A 19,102-nucleotide genomic window follows, 5' to 3' on the forward strand; every position below is an offset into this window, starting at 1 on the left:
CTTCATTGAAATTGCTGTATTGCTCAGATATTTTTTTTCCTTTGAAGCTTTTATATAACCAATATACATGTTTAATTTTACCCATTCAAACTTTCCAAGCATTTTCCTGGCATAGCTCCTAAGTAACTGTAACAGGCTATGTGCTGTATTCCTGGTTTTAAAGTGGTCTTTTTTAAATTAAATATATTTTTTAAAAAAAGAGTTCAACTTAAATCCAGTGGTGTTATAAAGTGGCTATATAAAGATATTCCCCTCACAAAGAAATAGATTTTGCATCCTCTTACAGACTGATGGTTATTATATGTCAAAATATGTCTGGATTTTGAAACAAAAATTAAATATTTAATCAGAATGCAAGTCTAAGGAAAGAATCCATTTATCTATACTATATGGTAACAGAATTAATGCTTATTAATGACAAAGTCTATGTCATAAAGGTTGTAATATAATTGAATTTATGCTAACGTGATGCATAAAATGCAATTGAATATTTTTGGATAATAATAATGATAGAACTACAGGTTTTATATATATATATGTATATATATAAAATCAGGGATAAAATAGCTTTACTAATGCAATGTATTTATGGGATAGATAATATAATATAATATAATATAATACTGGGCATATTATAAATTGTTTAAGTCATATTATGGATGTTAATGCAATAATCAAAGGGATTTACTTTGTTCTGGAAATGATCTTAAAAAGGAAGACAAAAATTAGCACATAATTTGCCAATAGAGAATTAGAAAATATAATTATATCATGTTTGAAAAAGAACCAGGATCTCTCTGTATCTTTAAGATAATTTTGCATAATCCTCTAAATTTTGACATTAGTTTTTAAACTAAATTATAAGAAATAAGACAAAACACACATAAAATGATTTGGCAAGGACAATAATGCTTTATATAGATTTACATATTGCAACTTCACGTCATATTTCTATAGAAATAAGAAAACTTATTTGCCAAAATACCAAAGAATTCAGTTATTCTTTTTTTCATTTAATAAATATTTTTGCATCACCATATCAGATATTAACATATTTTTCAAGAAGTTCTCAGTCTGTTAGGGAAGAAGATTCGGTATGAGAAATAATATTCATTGAGTGCTTACTATACTGCAAGAATGATGCTTGGTTTTTTCATGTTTGATTTTGTTTGAAATGTAACTCACATTTTGATGTTGAATTCCTAATACAATGTGGTAAATGATACATTTTGATACTACATTTAGAGATGAGTGGTAAAAGATACTTTGGGACAGAAGGAGACAAATAAGCTTCTACTTTAGGTAATCATGAAACACTCAAAAGAGGAGGTAAATTTATGTTGAGTCTTTCAGTAGTAAAATAATTTTGTCAACTTGAGAGAGAATTTGTGAATTATTCCAGATATAGAGATTCAGTGTTTTGCAAACTTATGTGTGAATGATAAGACTTGCAGTTTGAATGCAAAACTGAATTCATATTGTATTAATAGAGAGGGCTAGAGCTTATTAAGGAGATTTGTTAAATACTGGTCTGTTCCAGTTAGAACTGATTTAAAATAAAAACCCCAAATAAGCAGTCCTCCAAAGTAAAATCACATTAGCTGTATTGATGGCTTAAGTTGTTCTTCTAATGCAATTTATTCAAAACCCAGAATAAGGACTGTAAGTTTCAATTGATTTTTGGAAATATCATACAGGTTTGGAACATTAAAAGAGAAGAGTTTTATGGCACTTTAAAAATTATTTTTTATTATGACTCACAAACTACAATTTAAAAATAGCATTTCATAAAGTTTTCCTAAAAATAAGTGACAGTTGTGGCTTAGGAAAAGATATGCCATTACTGAATGCTACTCCTAGATTTGTCATCTTTGTTTTGCTTTGTTTATTTTTTTAATATGGAGCATTAAATATAACTTGAGGATTATGCTTGCTAACTCAAGGACTATAAAGCATTTGTAAGCCGCTAGGATTGTGAAGTGGCAGGAACTGATGAGGGATATAACTATCTTAAACCTTGCCTGACAATCTCCCAAATAATGGGATTTGTCCCAACTATAACAATCTGATTGATAAACCTGGTGTTAGACTTTTGAATGACACTCAACACAGTGTCTTTAATCAATTTGCAGCATAGTTGGTTTCTTATACATATGCTAAGACTTTATTTATTTTTATTTTTTATTTGTTTTCTGAGACTTTACTTGGTAAAAATGTGTGAAAACTCCTACCCCAAATTTTCTGTTTTTAAAACATCTTTAGTTAAAATGTATACATTTTTTTTAATGATACATATGGTTAAAAACTGAAGCTACATGGGTATTATACCATGAAGTTACTAAACATCATCATAGATTGATAACCTACTCGTCTGTTGAAACTAATGTTGGCTCCAATTTCATCACTATGAAAAAGACTTTGCTTCTGGGAATGCTTTTTTGCATTTGATCCTTACAGTAATTCTTTAACAGAATTTTCAACTCCTAGGTAAGGTCAGTTGGTAATGCAACCATCTGTAATGCCAACTACTTTGTGGAACAAAAAAATACTTCCCAGTCAGTTGATATGGCAATAGATAGTGATTTAATAAAACAAATATTCAGAAGGCCATCATTTTGAATGCTGAACAAAGTACCAGCTCATGCCTTGGGAAGAGGAGGAAGGTAGATGGCGGGTGTGTGTGTGGGGGGCAGTTCCTGATGTGTGTGTGCATGTGTGCGTGATAAATCAATGAAACAGTTTTCATTCTACATCAGTAATAACTACACTTACAAAATTATTACATGTTACTGTGTGTGTGTGTGTTTACATTACACCATTTTCTCCTACAAACCAATAATATTTCCATGTATTTTTCTTTGCTTTCTATGTTCAGATTTTCCTTGGATCGCCATACTGACCTTGACAGGATTTTTAACATACATTCTGGAAATGGATCCCTTTATACATCAAAGCCACTTGACCGTGAACTATCTCAATGGCACAATCTTACTGTTATAGCTGCTGAAATCAGTAAGATGAATTTTATGTATATAATATTTAACATATATTAGGTTTTATTTCATATTAAAATAATTTATTCTCATTATACACATGAACTGTAATTTTAATCTGTTTTTAAAAGTCTTCAAACTAATACTACAATATATATTAACTAACTTGAATTTAAATAAAATCTTGAAGAAAAAGAATAAAGCATTGATTTCAAGCAAAAAAAAAAAAAAGGCTTTTCAACACCTATAATTCTTTTCAATAGTTTCTATATATACTGAGGGATAGTTATAGGTATCCCAAATCAACATTTAATATTGACTAATAAAAATTATCTAGAATTGGGCACTAAAGATATCCTCTTTTGGGGAAAAATAAATGCATTAGGTTTATTACATGGACACTATAAATTAAAATCTATGCTAAATGGTGGGTGTGCACCATTTAACAACAAACATGTATGTAGGTATCATTTCTTCCTTTTTACAGATGAGGAAACCAAGGTATTGTAATAATAGTTAACATTAAGCACTCTATGCCAGGTATTATCCTAAGAATTTTATATTAATTTTCTCCTAGTAATATTTTTATTGACCTTATTTAACAGAGAAGGAACTAAGGCTCCAGAGGTTTTGGTAACTTGCCCGAAGTCACAATGCCAGAATTAGTAAAACTGAGATTTAAAACTAGTCATTCTGTTTCTAGATCCAATACTTAATTCTACATCTAATTTACAAAATTTCATATAAGTAATAACAGGCAAAGCCAGTATTCAAAATCATATCTGTTTCTAATTGCAAAGTTTCTTGCCCATTCACAGGACTCGCGACGTAATTTGTGGAGCCCATTATAAAATAAAACGTCAGACCTCTTGTTAAAAAATGATTAATACGGGGCGCCTGGGTGGCTCATTCGTTAAGCGTCTGCCTTCGGCTCAGGTCATGATCCCAGGGTCCTGGGATCGAGCCCCACATCGGGCTCCCTGCTCAGCGGGAAGCCTGCTTCTCCCTCTCCCACTCCCCCTGCTTGTGTTCCCTCTCTCGCTGTGTCTTTCTCTCTCTGTCAAATAAATAAAGAAAATCTTTAAAAAAAAAATGATTAAGACATTTAATGTGGTAACAGTAGAGCCTTAAAATAAGCATGGGGCCCTTCTTAGAGTGAGGCCCGGTACAATTACACATGCCTATGAAGCCCCTTTGTCCTCTCATGCAAACGTGTTCATGGTCTCTAATTTCTATACTGTGATTTACTGGAGTAAAGCAACTCTATTTTTTTTTTTAAAGATTTTATTTATTTGACAGAGACACAGCGAGAGAGGGAACACAAGCAGGGGGAATGGGAGAGGGAGAAGCAGGCTTCCCGCTGAGCAGGGAGCCCGATGCGGGGCTCGATCCCAGAACCCTGGGATCATGACCCGAGCTGAAGGCAGTCGCTTAACCGACTGAGCCACCCAGGCGTCCCGCAACTCTGTTTTTAAAAGAAGCATTAATTAGGGACTGAATCATGGTGAAAAACTAAGCCTATACATTCCAGACCTAAAATATGAAGCTGAATCCACAAACACCTATCAGGGTCAAATTATTTGAAGCCACCATTCCAGGATTTGGAAGGCAGAGCAATGGGGCCAAATTGCCAAAAGTCTCAGAAGGATGGAATGATGCTGGACAGATCATTAACAATGAATTCAAAACTTCAGGATAAAATAGTAGACTTAGCTTTCTCCTTAAATCTGGCTCTGAAATACAGATTAACTCCACCATCCAAATGACCCAGTTTTTCCATAGTGAGTTATAAATGGCTGTGCCTTTTAAGGCCAACTGAAGATTTTTTTGAGTTTTTCTTTTAAGGAAAGCTTCTATTTCTATTATCTGTTTCCACATCACCACAGTTAGATGTGCCTCACAGGGTCCAATCTGATCATTCCAGAATCATGGTTGTTTGTGCTCTCTGCTTGATTCAAGATCCTAATTCAAGCCTAATGAGTTAGGAATTGCCTTTTCCATTTAAGATACGTTGAGAAATTTAAGTTCTAAAGCTAGCTGAAGTAATTACAATTCTGTAAAAAGCTAAGCCAATTATGTTCTTTTTAAGAACTAAACCTATTTTTTGCCCTTAAGTGAAATCAATTTATGGAGTAACTGCTGGAAATGCCTACCTGCCAAGCCACAAGCAGTCAGAGGCCCATTATGCTGGCCTGGGTATTAAATGGATAAGGGAGAGAGGGAAACAGCATATAGGAAATTGTTTTTACTAGATTTTAAGCACTGGGTTTGTGATAAGTGTGCATTACACCAAGCCCTAAGCAGGGCAGAATGACGTTTAAATGTACTTCTTACGAATGCGTTTTCAAGCCCTGCCTCTAACAGTTGAATTCTACATTCCACAGCAGTATATCACATCATATGGCAAGTACTACCTCAGGTAATTATTTAGTGCATTATACCATGAAATAACCTCTCTTTTTCTTCTTCAAAAATATTTTTTAAATGCCATTTGGAAAATAAAAAATCCAAAATGAAGGTCATAATTGGGTCTTAGAAATCCATTGTAGAAACTAATGAGTTCCTCTCACCACATCTGAAAACTTTACTGTAATCATTGCAATACAGTCTGAGAACAGTAGAGCAAAGCTTATGACCAAAGAACTCCATTATCTATACTTAGTCCTTGAGAGTGGAAATTCTTGCCCTAAGCAGGTAGAAAAGATACATCTTTCTAAAGGCTAGGATTTCTAGAAAACCGTTTAAGCTTTCCTTTTCTTGGATATGGAAAAGACTGTGAATACATCGGAATGCTTTCACATTATAAGATCCTTTATTGCTGATACATTCTTGCTATAGTTGATTGTGCCTGGATGACTCTGAGAATCAGGTGGTAAATATGCCAACTACCATTCCATATGATGCTTCTTGGAATGCTTACTGTTTTTACTTGTACATGAGCTGGAACATCTACCAGTAAAAAGATTAATGTAGGCACTGTTGTTTGAGTAGTTGACTCTAGGCCTGATGTTATACAAACACATTTATCCTTGTGGATTTAGCTTTTGATTTGAAGAGACTTTTTGAGCCATCTGTAAAGAAGCTGAGAATTTTCATTTTGTGTCAGGGAACGGACTGACAGTGCAGTATTTTAGATCTGATATTGTCTGATATTGTTCTGCCTCTCTTGACTTCCAACAAGAGTTATATTTATGTCAAGACTATTGAAAGAAAATATTTTGCTATGTCCACTAACTATATTAGATGAAAAGCTCTTGCTAGAAAATATGGAAGAATCATACCTTCCCATTCATACCCGTAGCAATGCGTAGCTCTAGGTAAGTTGTGGATTCATTTGTAGGTGAACCCTTTGTAGGTGAACTCTGGCTACTTGCAAATGGTTTACGACTAGGGGAGGTAGGAAAAGAGTGGGATAGATTTTTTTTTTTCTCCTTTCTCCACTGCTCCCCAAATGTAGGCCTCTTCAGACCTGTATGAACTGTAGGGAAACTAGTTAATATATATATTTTTTTATTGTGTGAGAGCTTTGTGTGGAGCAACATAGCATAAGCTGTCAAGTAATGTAAGAAAATGAAAAAAGGTATCACGGTGATAATAAAGATGATCTTAATAGTTGACATGTATTGAGTGCTTACCAACAAACTAATACTTTGATAATAGCTTTTGATAGCTTTCATGCATTAACTGACCTAATTTTTCAAATAACTCCATAGATTAGAAGTTCTATTTTGATTTCTATTGGGTAAATTGAGGCATTAGAGAGATGGAGTAAATTGGCCGAAGGCACACAATGAGTGAATGGTGCATCTGGGAATCCAAGCAGCTCTGTTCTACTCCAGGGTCTGGACTCTACAACCACCTGACATAGGAAGAAGTGAACAATAGGCAGCAATGCATTAGCAAATGGGAAATCAGAACCTGAGAATGGAAGGCACATGGGTGAAAAAGACTGAGTAAGACTGGAAAGGAGTGTTAAAGAGAGGATGCCTTTCAAAGTTTCTCTTGAAAAAAAGAAGGCAGATAAATACGCTTCACATGGATTTAGAATTTTATCTGCCTTCCTTCATACGACTCAACCTTGTAAAGGTCCCTGCTGAGTAATCAGTTCTTCCATATTATTTTTAAAAGTGCTGACTTCATTATTTTAGTAACATTATAATTACCTGGAGAGAAAGGAGGAGAAATAAATTATTTTGCATAGTAATATCCTCCCTATCTGTACATGACGATATTTTTTACCCTTGTATTTGAAAATTATATAGATAAAATTAGAAAGTCAGATACATTTCACAAAGGCAAATAGTATGATCCATAACCCATGTTAGTAGAGGCCATTTAATAAGATTGCTATTGCCCCTCACTTCATCTGTTATTTGTTTTATTTTGCTTTGTTTTTAGCTAATTACCTCCTTTTCCCTTTTCTATTGATCTTCAGTTTGACTTTCCTGAAGTCCACACAGAAGTTGAACTACCAAAGACTAAGATTTTGATATCACAAAGGCTGATAAATATCAACTGAATTTAAGATGTCAAAACACTCTCAGATACCAATACTAGTGCCTAGAAAGGCCCATTTGTGAGAAAATGCAATTTTGACTAATACAAGGGTGTTACCCAAGGCTAAGCTAAATAGACATTCATATTTTAAAATTCCACTTACAAATCAAGACAATTTTTAATGCATATTTTTATGTGAAACTTTGATGCTCTTGATTTTAGTATTTGTAGCAAAAAAATCATAATTATTATACTATATGTTACTATTGAGCTAATTTTGTTATACAAAATTGAGCCTGGATTGTTGAAATGGTACCAGTGACAATTAATGAAACATTCAAGTGCTTATATTTTCCTGTAAATTTCCACCCAACTTGTAAAATTAGTAGCTATATATTAAAATTTCCAAAAGGGGAGTTCAGAGTAGCTATTGGAATACATTTTCGCTATTAAAGTAGTCAGGAGGGTAAGTTGTAATAAAAAACTACCACTTAGGAGTTAATGACCATGGGCAAGTAAATAGTTTATTTAAAATTATTTCTTCATCCAAAAACTCAGTAAAGCTTAATATAATACTGCATGACAAAGATTTAATAAATATTTGTTCTTATTTTACATATTTGGACCAAGGACGCAAATACAATATGAACTCAATTACAGTGGATTGTGCTCTTATTTTAAGAAGATTTTCCAAAATAATAGTAGTTCTCTGGAGGCCAATAATAACTGAATTTATAACTACTTAATTAGACTCTGTAGTAATTTTCTTTATTGTATTTGCTCATTATGTTGGCAGAATGAACGCGATGCTTATTTTTATGTGAGCACTTAATATCCACAAGATGCTTATATAAATGAAATCTGGTGCACAAATGTGTCTTCCTAAACAAATTTTTCCTTTGCCTTTTCTAGACAATCCCAAAGAGATGACTCGCGTGGCTGTTTTTGTGAGGATTTTGGATGTTAACGACAATGCCCCACAATTTGCTGTGTTCTATGATACTTTTGTATGTGAAAACGCGAGACCAGGGCAGGTGAGCACCCATAGGACTTAAAACTTTTGGAAAATTTTAACAGCTTGTTAAATGATTTCTTTTCCCAATCTTAAGAAGAACAAGTAAACAGAGATAAAAATGCTCATGTAAGTCCCAGTAATATAATTAAAAAAAAAAAGGCTGATATTTTTAGGGTTCTAAATGACACTGCAGCATGTCTCACATTTCTTTTGTGAAGTTCTAATGAAAATATAAGATTTTATTGTTGCCACAAAAATTAAGGCGTAAGAAGAAATAACTTTCACTTTTTAAATTTTCACAAACAAAACCGGGGGGGGGGGAAACAAACCTCTGCTGTTTCTCTAGGTAAATATTGATACCTGCTAGAAGAGATGGGAGATGGAAGTTAGGAGAAACACGGCAACAGATTCAATGGATCAGTGAAAGAGTGCATCAATATTCCAATGTATGCAAATGATTTCAAAGCAGGGCCACAGGATTCACTCCTTAAATTTATACTTGTATTTCATCATTATAGCAACACTTAGAGTGCTTAATGACTTAGGTTTTTCCTTTAAAACATTCTTCCTACATCAGCTTTGTTTATAACTCTTTAAGTCTTTTCCTCAGTGGACTCATTTTGTTGTTTGAAAGGCTCCAGTGTATATGGCTGAAAGAAATGCTCGTAATTGGTTTGAGTGCTATCTTCACAGAAAGAAGCTGCATGTTATAAATAATAATTGGGAATCAAATGTGTTTTATTAAAGAAAGAGTAGCCATCACAAAACTGCATTGTGTTTTGACATCATTTGATGCTCTTTATAAACATCAATGTCGTCGTTACATTTTTATGCAAATTACATTGTGGGATAACACAAATTCTTCCTTCTGAAGATTCTAACAGGAATTCAATAGCCTGTCTATTGTTTGAAATGGAGAAATTGCTGCAATTGGATTCATTTTTTTTATTTGAAAATGTTATGGAAATGTTTAATTTGGAATATTTAAATGACAAAGCAACTTCCGACCTACTTCGTAATGAAACCTTGTTTGCCCTGAAAATACCATTCCAAATAGTCCTCTGCTTGGCAGGCTCAGCATGATATAAGTTGAAGCCTTTTCTCTAAGAGATAAATTACCCGCTTTACAACTGCCGCATGCATAGCTTCCTCTATGGTTATTCTATTTGATTTTCAAGAGATATCTTTTCAGAGCATTTGAGTCATTTTAAATACTGATTTCCAAATGTATTCACAATATACCAAATAAGGGATTGTGTTTTTTTTTTTTTTCCTTATGCCTCTTTAAAAAAAAAAAAAGAAACTAAACTAAATCTGGTTCAGTAAGTTTATATTTTTTGGATTTTAAAAACCAGTTGGCATATTGCAGGAAAATAATAAAATCCAAGACAATTTTAATTTAAAAAGTAGCCTTTTGACAAACTTGATAGGAATAACATGATTAGTAATTTTTGTCTAATTGGCTGAATGTGCAATAGCCTCCCATAGTAGCTATTTTTAATAAGATCAGTTTGCTAAATGTCATTTTGGTCTCTTGGCTGATAAATGGTCGCTTAAACTAAACTGTTATGTACTCAGTGATGGAATTCTAGATTACAGCAGCCCAGCAGGCAAAACCAAGGTGGTTATTTGGAAAAGTTCTTCACTGAACCTTCCTTGAGATTTATTTGTTAACTCTTGTCTCCCCTCCTTCTAGGGAAGTAAGAGCTTGTTAGGACTTCTGGGTGTAATTTAGTTATTTATAGAGTATTTCAAGCCACGCAATTCTCCTCTGAATTAAGTACTGTTTTACAACAGCACTGAACATAATAAAATAAATAAATAAATAAAGTAGCACTTCAAACAAGGACATAGGAAATGATTCCATCTATTTGTATGGACAAAATGAGAGGACAGATAAAGTTAATTGCCATCCCCTCTTCCTTTTCTGCCTCTTCCCTTCTCTAAAGGTAGAAGACTTTCCTCCTTGGAAAAGATGCAACTTAAAATTGATGTAAATTGACAGTCACCTCTTGTGCCTGAACTAGGCTACCTTACTCCCCATCTTTTCCACCTCAGAAAGAGTCCCTTGGGAAAGGAGAGGAGCGAAGACTGGCTGTTTCATTTTTCTTTCATTTTCCATCATGCATGCCTCACTCCTTCAGTCAATACAGCATATTTTAATAATTTTTAATCTTTATGGGAAGGAAATAGTATTTCAGTCTCACAGATTTCCCAGAGAATCTCCCCAGGGAGGATTGCTGCTTGTATTTACCTGCAGATAGTGTCTAAGCTCTAGGCCTTTGTCAGACCCCACATATCCCTTTACATATTTCCATGGAACAATGTGGACTTACTTACCTAACTGCTGCTCTTCCCACTGCAAAACCTAAAGCATTAAAACTTAGTGACCAGTTTTCTTACTTAAATATCTCAAAATCCATTTGTCATCCCACATTCCATCATGGTAACATCACTGAAAAAGCCCTCAAGTTGATTTGAGATTATTTTAGAACAGCCTAGTAAAAATATGAACCAATTATATAACAGCTAAGAAGATAAAATAGAAATGACTTATCTGGGTCTATTCTTCATATGCTCAAAATGAATACTGGACATCACCAGTGTTGTTTTTTTTTTTTCCTCCATAATTGTGGCAACTTATTTTATTGGAAATGAGTCAAAATGAACTTGTGTCCAGTAGGAATGAAATAGCGAGTGCTTATATAGAGAGACCAGGGAAGTGGTTTTATCTCCTTCATGTTGCCAACTTCCGATTTCCATTTTAACACATACTTACCTGTATATGGTATATGTACATATGTATATATGTACATACCCATATGTATGTGGTATATATACCAAAACAAATAAACAAACATATACCAAAACAAAACACACTTGATTCTTGAACAATGCAGGGTTTATTTCTTTTATGACACTTAAAGAAAGTATATCAGTGAATCACTAATTTTGAAACCAACAATGCTATCATCTTTTATTCAAATAACATTTTAATTAAGAATTTTTGTGTAAACCATTATAACTTCTTATAGATATATGCAAAGATGTGGCCATTTTGTTCTCTGAAATGTATTATTTTGGTTCATAAAAATAAACTGAAATTGTAATTTGTAATCACAGTTGAAAATGCATATTTATTTTGAGACATTATATTTTTTAAAAGACCATTAGCTCTACTTTTAAATTTCTTTCATTTTTATCTATATATATACTGACATATTAATCTTAATGATATACATATAAAAACATAGAAGTTTTATTAAGTCTTCTACCCTTCTTGATGTTGTTTCATTTGTCATTTTTCCCTTCAATTTATTCTTATAAATCACTATTTAAAAATAAAAATCTTTTAGACTGCTCGACAAACAAGTCAGTCAAGAATGATTTTGTAACTGAATTGATACCTCTTCAAGGGCATTAGCAAACACCTTTTATACATTTTTCTCTTTAATTCCTTCACATATGCACCATTTTTGGTTTTGTATTGGATGGGTAAGCCATTAGCAATAAATCCTTGCTTTCTATTTAATCTTAAATTACCTCTAAAATTTCATTAAATAGTTATGTTACATTTTAAAATATACTTTAAGATTATTCAAAGTTTAAATGACTTTTTGTGCTGCTTACTCCTAGAGGATAAACATTTATCTTTGTTTGATCCAATTATATTTCTTGTATTATTTTGAAATAAGTGGTTAAAGTTGTAATTAAATAGGGAGTAGCTAAAATTTGTCACATTTTTATTTTTATAATGTAATTTAAAAGAAAACTAATTGAATACAGAAGAGTTAAAATAACTCCTTATTTTTTTATAATTATGTAATATTTTAAACTTGAAATCTCTTTTTATATCAACAAAACATCAGTAACAAATATTTTCATCAAATATCCACACCCTGTTAAATAAGTCAAAGCAGTAAAGCATATTCCTTTTAGTTAAGCATAAATTTGGCCATTTATATAGGTATACAAATTGAACAACTTCTGAAGCTCTCTTGCAATATTAAGATATGCAAAAAATTATATAAAATGTTGTTATACATATAAGTTAAGGACAAATTGGATATATATGCAAAAAAGTACATAGCCGTATGTTACATATATATTTGTATAATATTGATCATGTATGTTCAAAGAAGTGATCTGTTTATAGTAAAAGGTGTTACATTTTATGCTTTGTTCTCAGATAGCTTCTTTTTTTTTTTTTAAAGATTTTATTTATTTATTTGAGAGAGAGAGAACACATGAGAGGGGATAGAGTCAGAGGATGGAGCAGACTCCCTGCCGATCAGGGAGCCCGATGCGGGACTCGATCCCGGGACTCCAGGATCATGACCTGAGCCGAAGGCAGTCGCTTAACCAACTGAGCCACCCAGGCGCCCCCCAGATAGCTTCTTATATTGTCTCTTACCCTAAAATAAATCAGAGATGATCTTTATAAAATAACCGTTTCCCATGGTATACATATAGTGAATTAAAAAAAATTAATTTTATTGACAATGCAAGTAAAGTGAACCATTACTATTAAAGTAGATAATAATCCTCAAGTCTTTCCTTTAAAAAGTTTTGCATAGTATTATCTATAAAATCTGTCCATTCTTCGAATAGTTTTCACTTTTGATAAAGAGGAAAGCCATAATCACAATAGTTTTCTAAATTTTTCCTCCATTAGATAAACTTTTCCAGATCAATGTTTAAATATATATGAAATAACCTATTCATGTCAAATGCTGTATCTAAATTAATAAGACTGCAAAGAATATGATATTGTCATTTATTATTTTGAAGCAATGGATAACATGTAGGAGAAATTGAGGAGGAGGGAGAGAAAGGAACAGAGACAGAGAGAAGCAGAGAGGGAGGGAGGGAAAGAAAGAGAGACTTTGTTAAAGTCAAAGTAATAATAAAAAAGATGGAATAAAATAAAGATACATGCACAAGAAAGAAAATCAACTGCCTTTAAATTTAGACAAAATTGAATGTTAAAAAATTACATATTGTAAAGCAGATTATACCCTCAGAAGTTTGATAAATATGCATTTTTCTCTTTTTTGCAGCTAATACAGACTATAAGCGCAGTAGACAAAGATGACCCCTTAGGTGGACAGAAATTTTTCTTCAGTTTAGCTGCTGTCAATCCAAACTTCACAGTACAGGATAATGAAGGTAAATTTTAGAATGCTGTCATTATGATTTCAGGTGACATTAACAAGAGCTGTTCTCCAAAGGAACAATTGCTATATGTATTAATTTATTGATCTGTGTTACAAAATGTTGTTTTCATCAGATATTTAATGAGATATTAATTTCTTGCTTCTTTATATATTAATAAGATATACTGTTCATTCTCTTAAATTGCAAAATAATAAAGATGTGAGAGAAGTTTCAATATGAGTACTAATGAAAAGACTGAATCTTGAAAACATTAGAAAGGCTGGAAATAATCAGACACACTAGGTAGAGAAATGAATGATTCAGTGAGACCCTTGTGCAAATTTCAATGAGATTGAGCAGCAACAGATTCACCAAAGCCAAAAAGGCATGGAATATGGGTGAGAAGAAGTATCCATATTAGTCTGTGAGGGGTTGAAGTGCAAAAGCAGTTGCCAGGGCAAGATACACTGTTCTTCTGTGCAATATGTAAATTTTATAATGTCTCTGTGATAAAAGATACTGAAATTATATTTCTTACATTCCCAAAGAGGGCAAAAACGTATTTTAGAGGAAAAAAATATGAAAATGCTTACTATTTTGAAAAAGCTGAACAGCTATTTGAAAAATATATATGGTAATTATTCTAAAGAAAAGTGTATAGTTAGAGCTGTTTCCCCTTAATAAATTTATGTTAAACTAATTATATCAGTGGATCTTTTGTAAAAAAGGCATAGTTGTCTTAGAGTAAGTGTAGATATAGTTATTCTTAAAATACATTTAATAAGTACATTGACATATTTATAATACCTTCATAACAATGTATATCCACTGGCAGAGCTAGGTTGCTATATCACCTCTAGGTGGCTTTCAGAATATCAGAAAGAAGTTTAAGATAACAGATAGTTTTACATTAACCCAATTATTGTTTGAGGTATTTGATATGGTGGTAAACTGCACAAATCAGTTGAAAAGAGGGCATCCACTGGTAACATCTGTATACTAAATCGTAGTTTCTGAAATGTCTCTTTTCCATCCCTCTGAACATCTAAAAAACTGCGATGCAAAAAATTCTCATAGAGTTGGTAGATAAGATACAAGATGTCTAGTTTCATCTGATTATCAGCAAAACAACACCCATCATTTTATTTGCTGAATCTGGCATCCTAAATATAGAACTTAGATTAGACATCCTTCGTACTGATTTGACAATATTATACCTCTTTCTAAGTGCATTTTGTTTTATGTTTTTGTTAAACTGGACCCCAACAAACCACCTCTCAATTTTAAAAAGCAGTAGAGACTTGAAACAGTGTTATCACAGCATTTCACAGTTACTAGGTAAGCACCTCAAGGCTAATCTTAATTAATTTTTGATAAGTAGTGCCATCTTCCTATATTCAGAAGAGTTCCTGATCTTATATGAGTTACTCAAAGCAAGAGTTGAAGCCCTATGAATATAAATTTGAACATGTCACTATATAGAATACCTCTAAAGTCAGATGGAATAAACTCAGTATTCCAAAACTCATTATTCCAGAGTGCATAAACTCACTATTTTGTTATTGAGTGCATTTTGAAAAGAAAATCCAATGACATAGACATCACCTTATTGCTCTTCTTGAGGAAATGCCCTTGTGTTTCTCTACATGTTCATCTTAGAAAACTTTAATTTTATGGTATCATTTTTTAAAATTAATTTCCTGCTTCTGTGATACCACACTTGGAGCTTTTGATTCTTAAGATTCCCATGCTTTTCACTAACTTATAGGTCAAAAGTCTAACTGTATGATGACTTTCTGAATATTTAATAAAATGATTTGAATAGAATGGTTAGTTTAGGGTATAGCTTTGTTTTATTCTTCAATATATTAAAAGTATTGTAGACAAGATTAAGATTTAAAGCCTTTTGAAAAGTTAAAAAAGAATAAGGCAAGAAGTTTCTAAATATACCCATATACCAACATCTGTTGTTTCTTGTGTTGTTGATTTTAGTCATTCTGACAGGTGTGAGGTGATATCTCATTATAGTTTTGATTTGTATTTTCCTGATGATCAGTGATATTGAGCACCTTTTCATGTATCTGTTGGCCATCTGTATGTTTCCTTTGGAACAATGTCTATTCATATCTTCTGCCAACTTTTTAATTGGATTATTTGTTTTTTGTTTTTGTTTTGGAGGGTTATTTGTTTCTTGGATGTTGAGTTTTATAAATTCTTTATATATTTTAGATACTAACCCTTTATTAGATACGTCATTTGCAAATATCTTTTCCCATTCCTTAGATAGCCTTTTAGTTTTGTTGACTGTTTCTTTTCACTGTGTAGAAGCTTTTAATTTTAATGAAGTCCCAATAGTTTTTCTTTGCTTTTGTTTCCTTGGCCTCAGGAGATGTATCTAAAAGGAAGTTGCTATGGCCAGTGTCAAAGAGGTTACTGCCTATGTTCTCCTCTAGGATTTTTATCGTTTCAGGTCTAACTAACATTTAGGTCATTTAGGTCTTTAGTCCATTTTGAATTTATTTTTGTGCTTGACATAAAAAAAAATCCAATTTCATTCTTTTGCATTTTGCTGTCCAGTTTTTCCAACACCATTTGTTGAAGAGACTGTCTTTTTCCCATTGGATGTTCTTTACTGCTTTGTTGAACATTAGTTGACCATATAGTTGTGGGTTCATTTCTGGGTTTTCTATTCTGTTCTATTGATCTATATGTCTGTTTTTGTGCCATACTGTTTAGATCACTATAGCTTTTGTAATATAAGTTGAAGTCCAGAATTATGATGCATCCAGATTTGCTTTGCTTTTTCAAGGTTGCTTTAGCTATTTGGGGTCTTTTGTGGTTCCATACAAATTTTAGGATTGTTTGTTCTAGTTGTGGAAAAATGCTGGTGGTATTTTGATAGGGATTGTATTAAATGTGCAGATTGTTTTGGGTACTGTAGACATTTTAACAATATTTGCTCTTCCAATCCAGGAGCATGGAGTGTCTTTCCATTTCTTTGTGTCATCTTCAATTTCTTTTAACAGTGTTTTATACTTCTCAGAGTAGAAGTCTTTCATCTCTTTGGTTAGGTTTATTCCTAGGTATCTTATGGTTTTTGAGGATTGATTCCTTAATTTCTTTTTCATTATTGGTATATAGAAATGCAACAGATTTCTGTACATTGATTTTGTATCCTGCAACTTTACTAAATTCCATTATCAGTTCTAGTGTTTTTTTGCTGGAGTCTCTTGGGTTATCCATATAGAGTATCATGTCATCTGCAAGTAGTGAAAATTTTACTTCTTCCTTATCGATTTGGAGGCCTTTTATTTCTTTTAGTTGTCTGATTGCTGAGGCTCAGACTTCCAGTACTATGTTAAATAACAATGGCAAGAGTGGACATCCCTGTCTTATTCTTGACCATAGATGAAAAGTGCTGTTTTTCCCCATTAAGGATGATATTAGTTGTGGGTTTTTCATATATGGCCTTTATGATGTTGAGGTATGTTCCCTCTAAACCTACCTTGTTGAGGGTTTTTCTCATGAATGAGTGTTGACTGAGGATGTGGAGAAAGGGGAACCCTATTGCACTATTAGTGGGGATGCAAGTTGGTGTAGCCACTCTGGAAAACAGTATGGAGGTTCCTGAAAAAGTTAAAAATAGAAGTATCCTACGATATAGCAATTGCACTACTAGGTATTTACCCAAAGAATACAAAAATACTAATTCAAAGGGATGCACCCTAATGTTTACAGTAGTGTTATCTACAATAGCCAAATTGTGGAAACAGCGCTAGTATCCATCAACTGATGAATGGGTAAAGAAGAGGTGGTATATATATAAAATGGAATATTAGTCAGCCACAAAAAAGAATGAAATCTTGGCCATTTGGAATGACATGGGTGGAGCTCCAGAGTATTACGCTAAATAAGCCAGGTAGAGAAAGACAAATACTATATGATTTCATTCATATGTGGAATTCAAGAAACAAAGCAAAGGAGTAAAGGGAAAAAGAGAGAAAGAGAGGCAAACCAAGAAATAACCAAGAAATAAACTTTTAACCACAGAGAACAAACTGATGGTTATCAGAGGGGAGGTGGGTGAACAGGTAAAATAGGTGATGGGGATTAAGGAGTGAACTTATGAGGGGCACCAGATGTTGTATGGAAGTGATTAATTACTAAATTCTACACCTGAAATTAATATTACACTATATGGTAACTAACATATAAATAAAAACTTAAGAAAAAGAAAATAGGAAAAAATATATACCCATATGCATATAAATATTTATTTTAGTGTAAGTTAGAGAATGGAAGAATTATATCCTAATACTTTTTGGAAGATAAGTCAAATTTGAAAAATTATCAGACTAAATTTATTTTTTAAATTTGCTTGTGTACATCGTCTATTTTGCTAATCTTCTTTCCTATCTTTTATAGTTAACTGATGTAGTAGAAATAACTTCTTACTAATAATTTAGGAGATTACTGCTTTATGTTCAACCACTATACCTGCCAGAAATGTTCACCTTTTTTTTTTTCCTTGTCCTATTTGATTTAGCAATTGGCTGACTCACTCCCTTCCCTACATTAGCATTTTGAACAGGCTTATGGGATTGGCTAAAGAAGACTAAGTGCATTGGACAAACAGAATAGGAAACTGTCATCCAAGTACATATTGATTTTTAAAAAAATATTATAGGGGCGCCTGGATGGCTCAGTCGGTTAAGCGACTGAGCGCCAGAGTCCTGGGATCAAGCCCTGCATCGGGTTCCCTGATCAGCGGGAAGCCTACTTCTCCCTCTCCTGCTCCCCCTGCTTGCTCGCTCTCTCGCTCTCTTTTTCTGTCAAATAAATAAATTAAAAGAAAAAATCTAAATATTGATTATAAGGGTTAGGTGAAATCTTTTTTATTAAAAGCACAACCTCCATTTAAGGATACTGGGTGTTATCAGATTAAAAAAAATATCTGTAGCAATATATTAGTTAGTAGGATGCTTGGGTTTATTAAATCCTTACATCTGCCTGTGCATTTATTAAGTAATCCATATCAATAGTCATCCACCAATACTTTGAGTTATAGATTGTATTCATTTCAATGGGGAGAAATCAAAGTTCAGAAACATTAAATAACTTGCTGGGGCACCAGGGTAGCTCAGTTAGTTGAGCATCCTACGCTTGATTTAAGCTCAGGTCACGATCTGAGAGTTGTGGGATCGAGCCCTGCATTGGGCTCTGTGCTCAATGTGGAGTCTGCTTGGGATTCTCTCTCTTTCCTCTCCCTCTGCCCCTCCCCCTGCTCACACTCTCTCTTTCAATCTGAAGTAAATAAATAAATAAATAAATAAACAAAATCTTTGAAAGAAAGAAAAAAAGGAAGGAAAAAAGAAAGAAAAAAGGAAGAAGGAAAAGAAAGAAAGAAAGAAAGAAAGAAAGAAAGAAAGAAAGAAAGAAA

At 32.9% G+C, this 19,102-nt stretch overlaps 1 protein-coding gene across 2 annotated transcripts in view; it reads left to right on the plus strand.

Moving 5' to 3' along the window:
- The window catches only part of LOC110585742 (cadherin-10), a 113,838-nt gene that overhangs the window by 90,553 nt on the left and 4,183 nt on the right, over positions 1-19,102 (plus strand). For both annotated transcript variants that reach the window (XM_021695870.1, XM_021695877.1), the window contains exons 7-9: positions 2,876-3,012; positions 8,403-8,524; positions 13,566-13,674. In XM_021695870.1, coding sequence (XP_021551545.1) covers positions 2,876-3,012; positions 8,403-8,524; positions 13,566-13,674 — 368 coding nt within the window. The remainder of the gene's footprint in view (positions 1-2,875; positions 3,013-8,402; positions 8,525-13,565; positions 13,675-19,102) is intronic.

Source organism: Neomonachus schauinslandi, chromosome 7 (genome assembly GCF_002201575.2).
Source record: "Neomonachus schauinslandi chromosome 7, ASM220157v2, whole genome shotgun sequence".
Taxonomy (NCBI): Eukaryota; Metazoa; Chordata; class Mammalia; order Carnivora; family Phocidae; genus Neomonachus; species Neomonachus schauinslandi.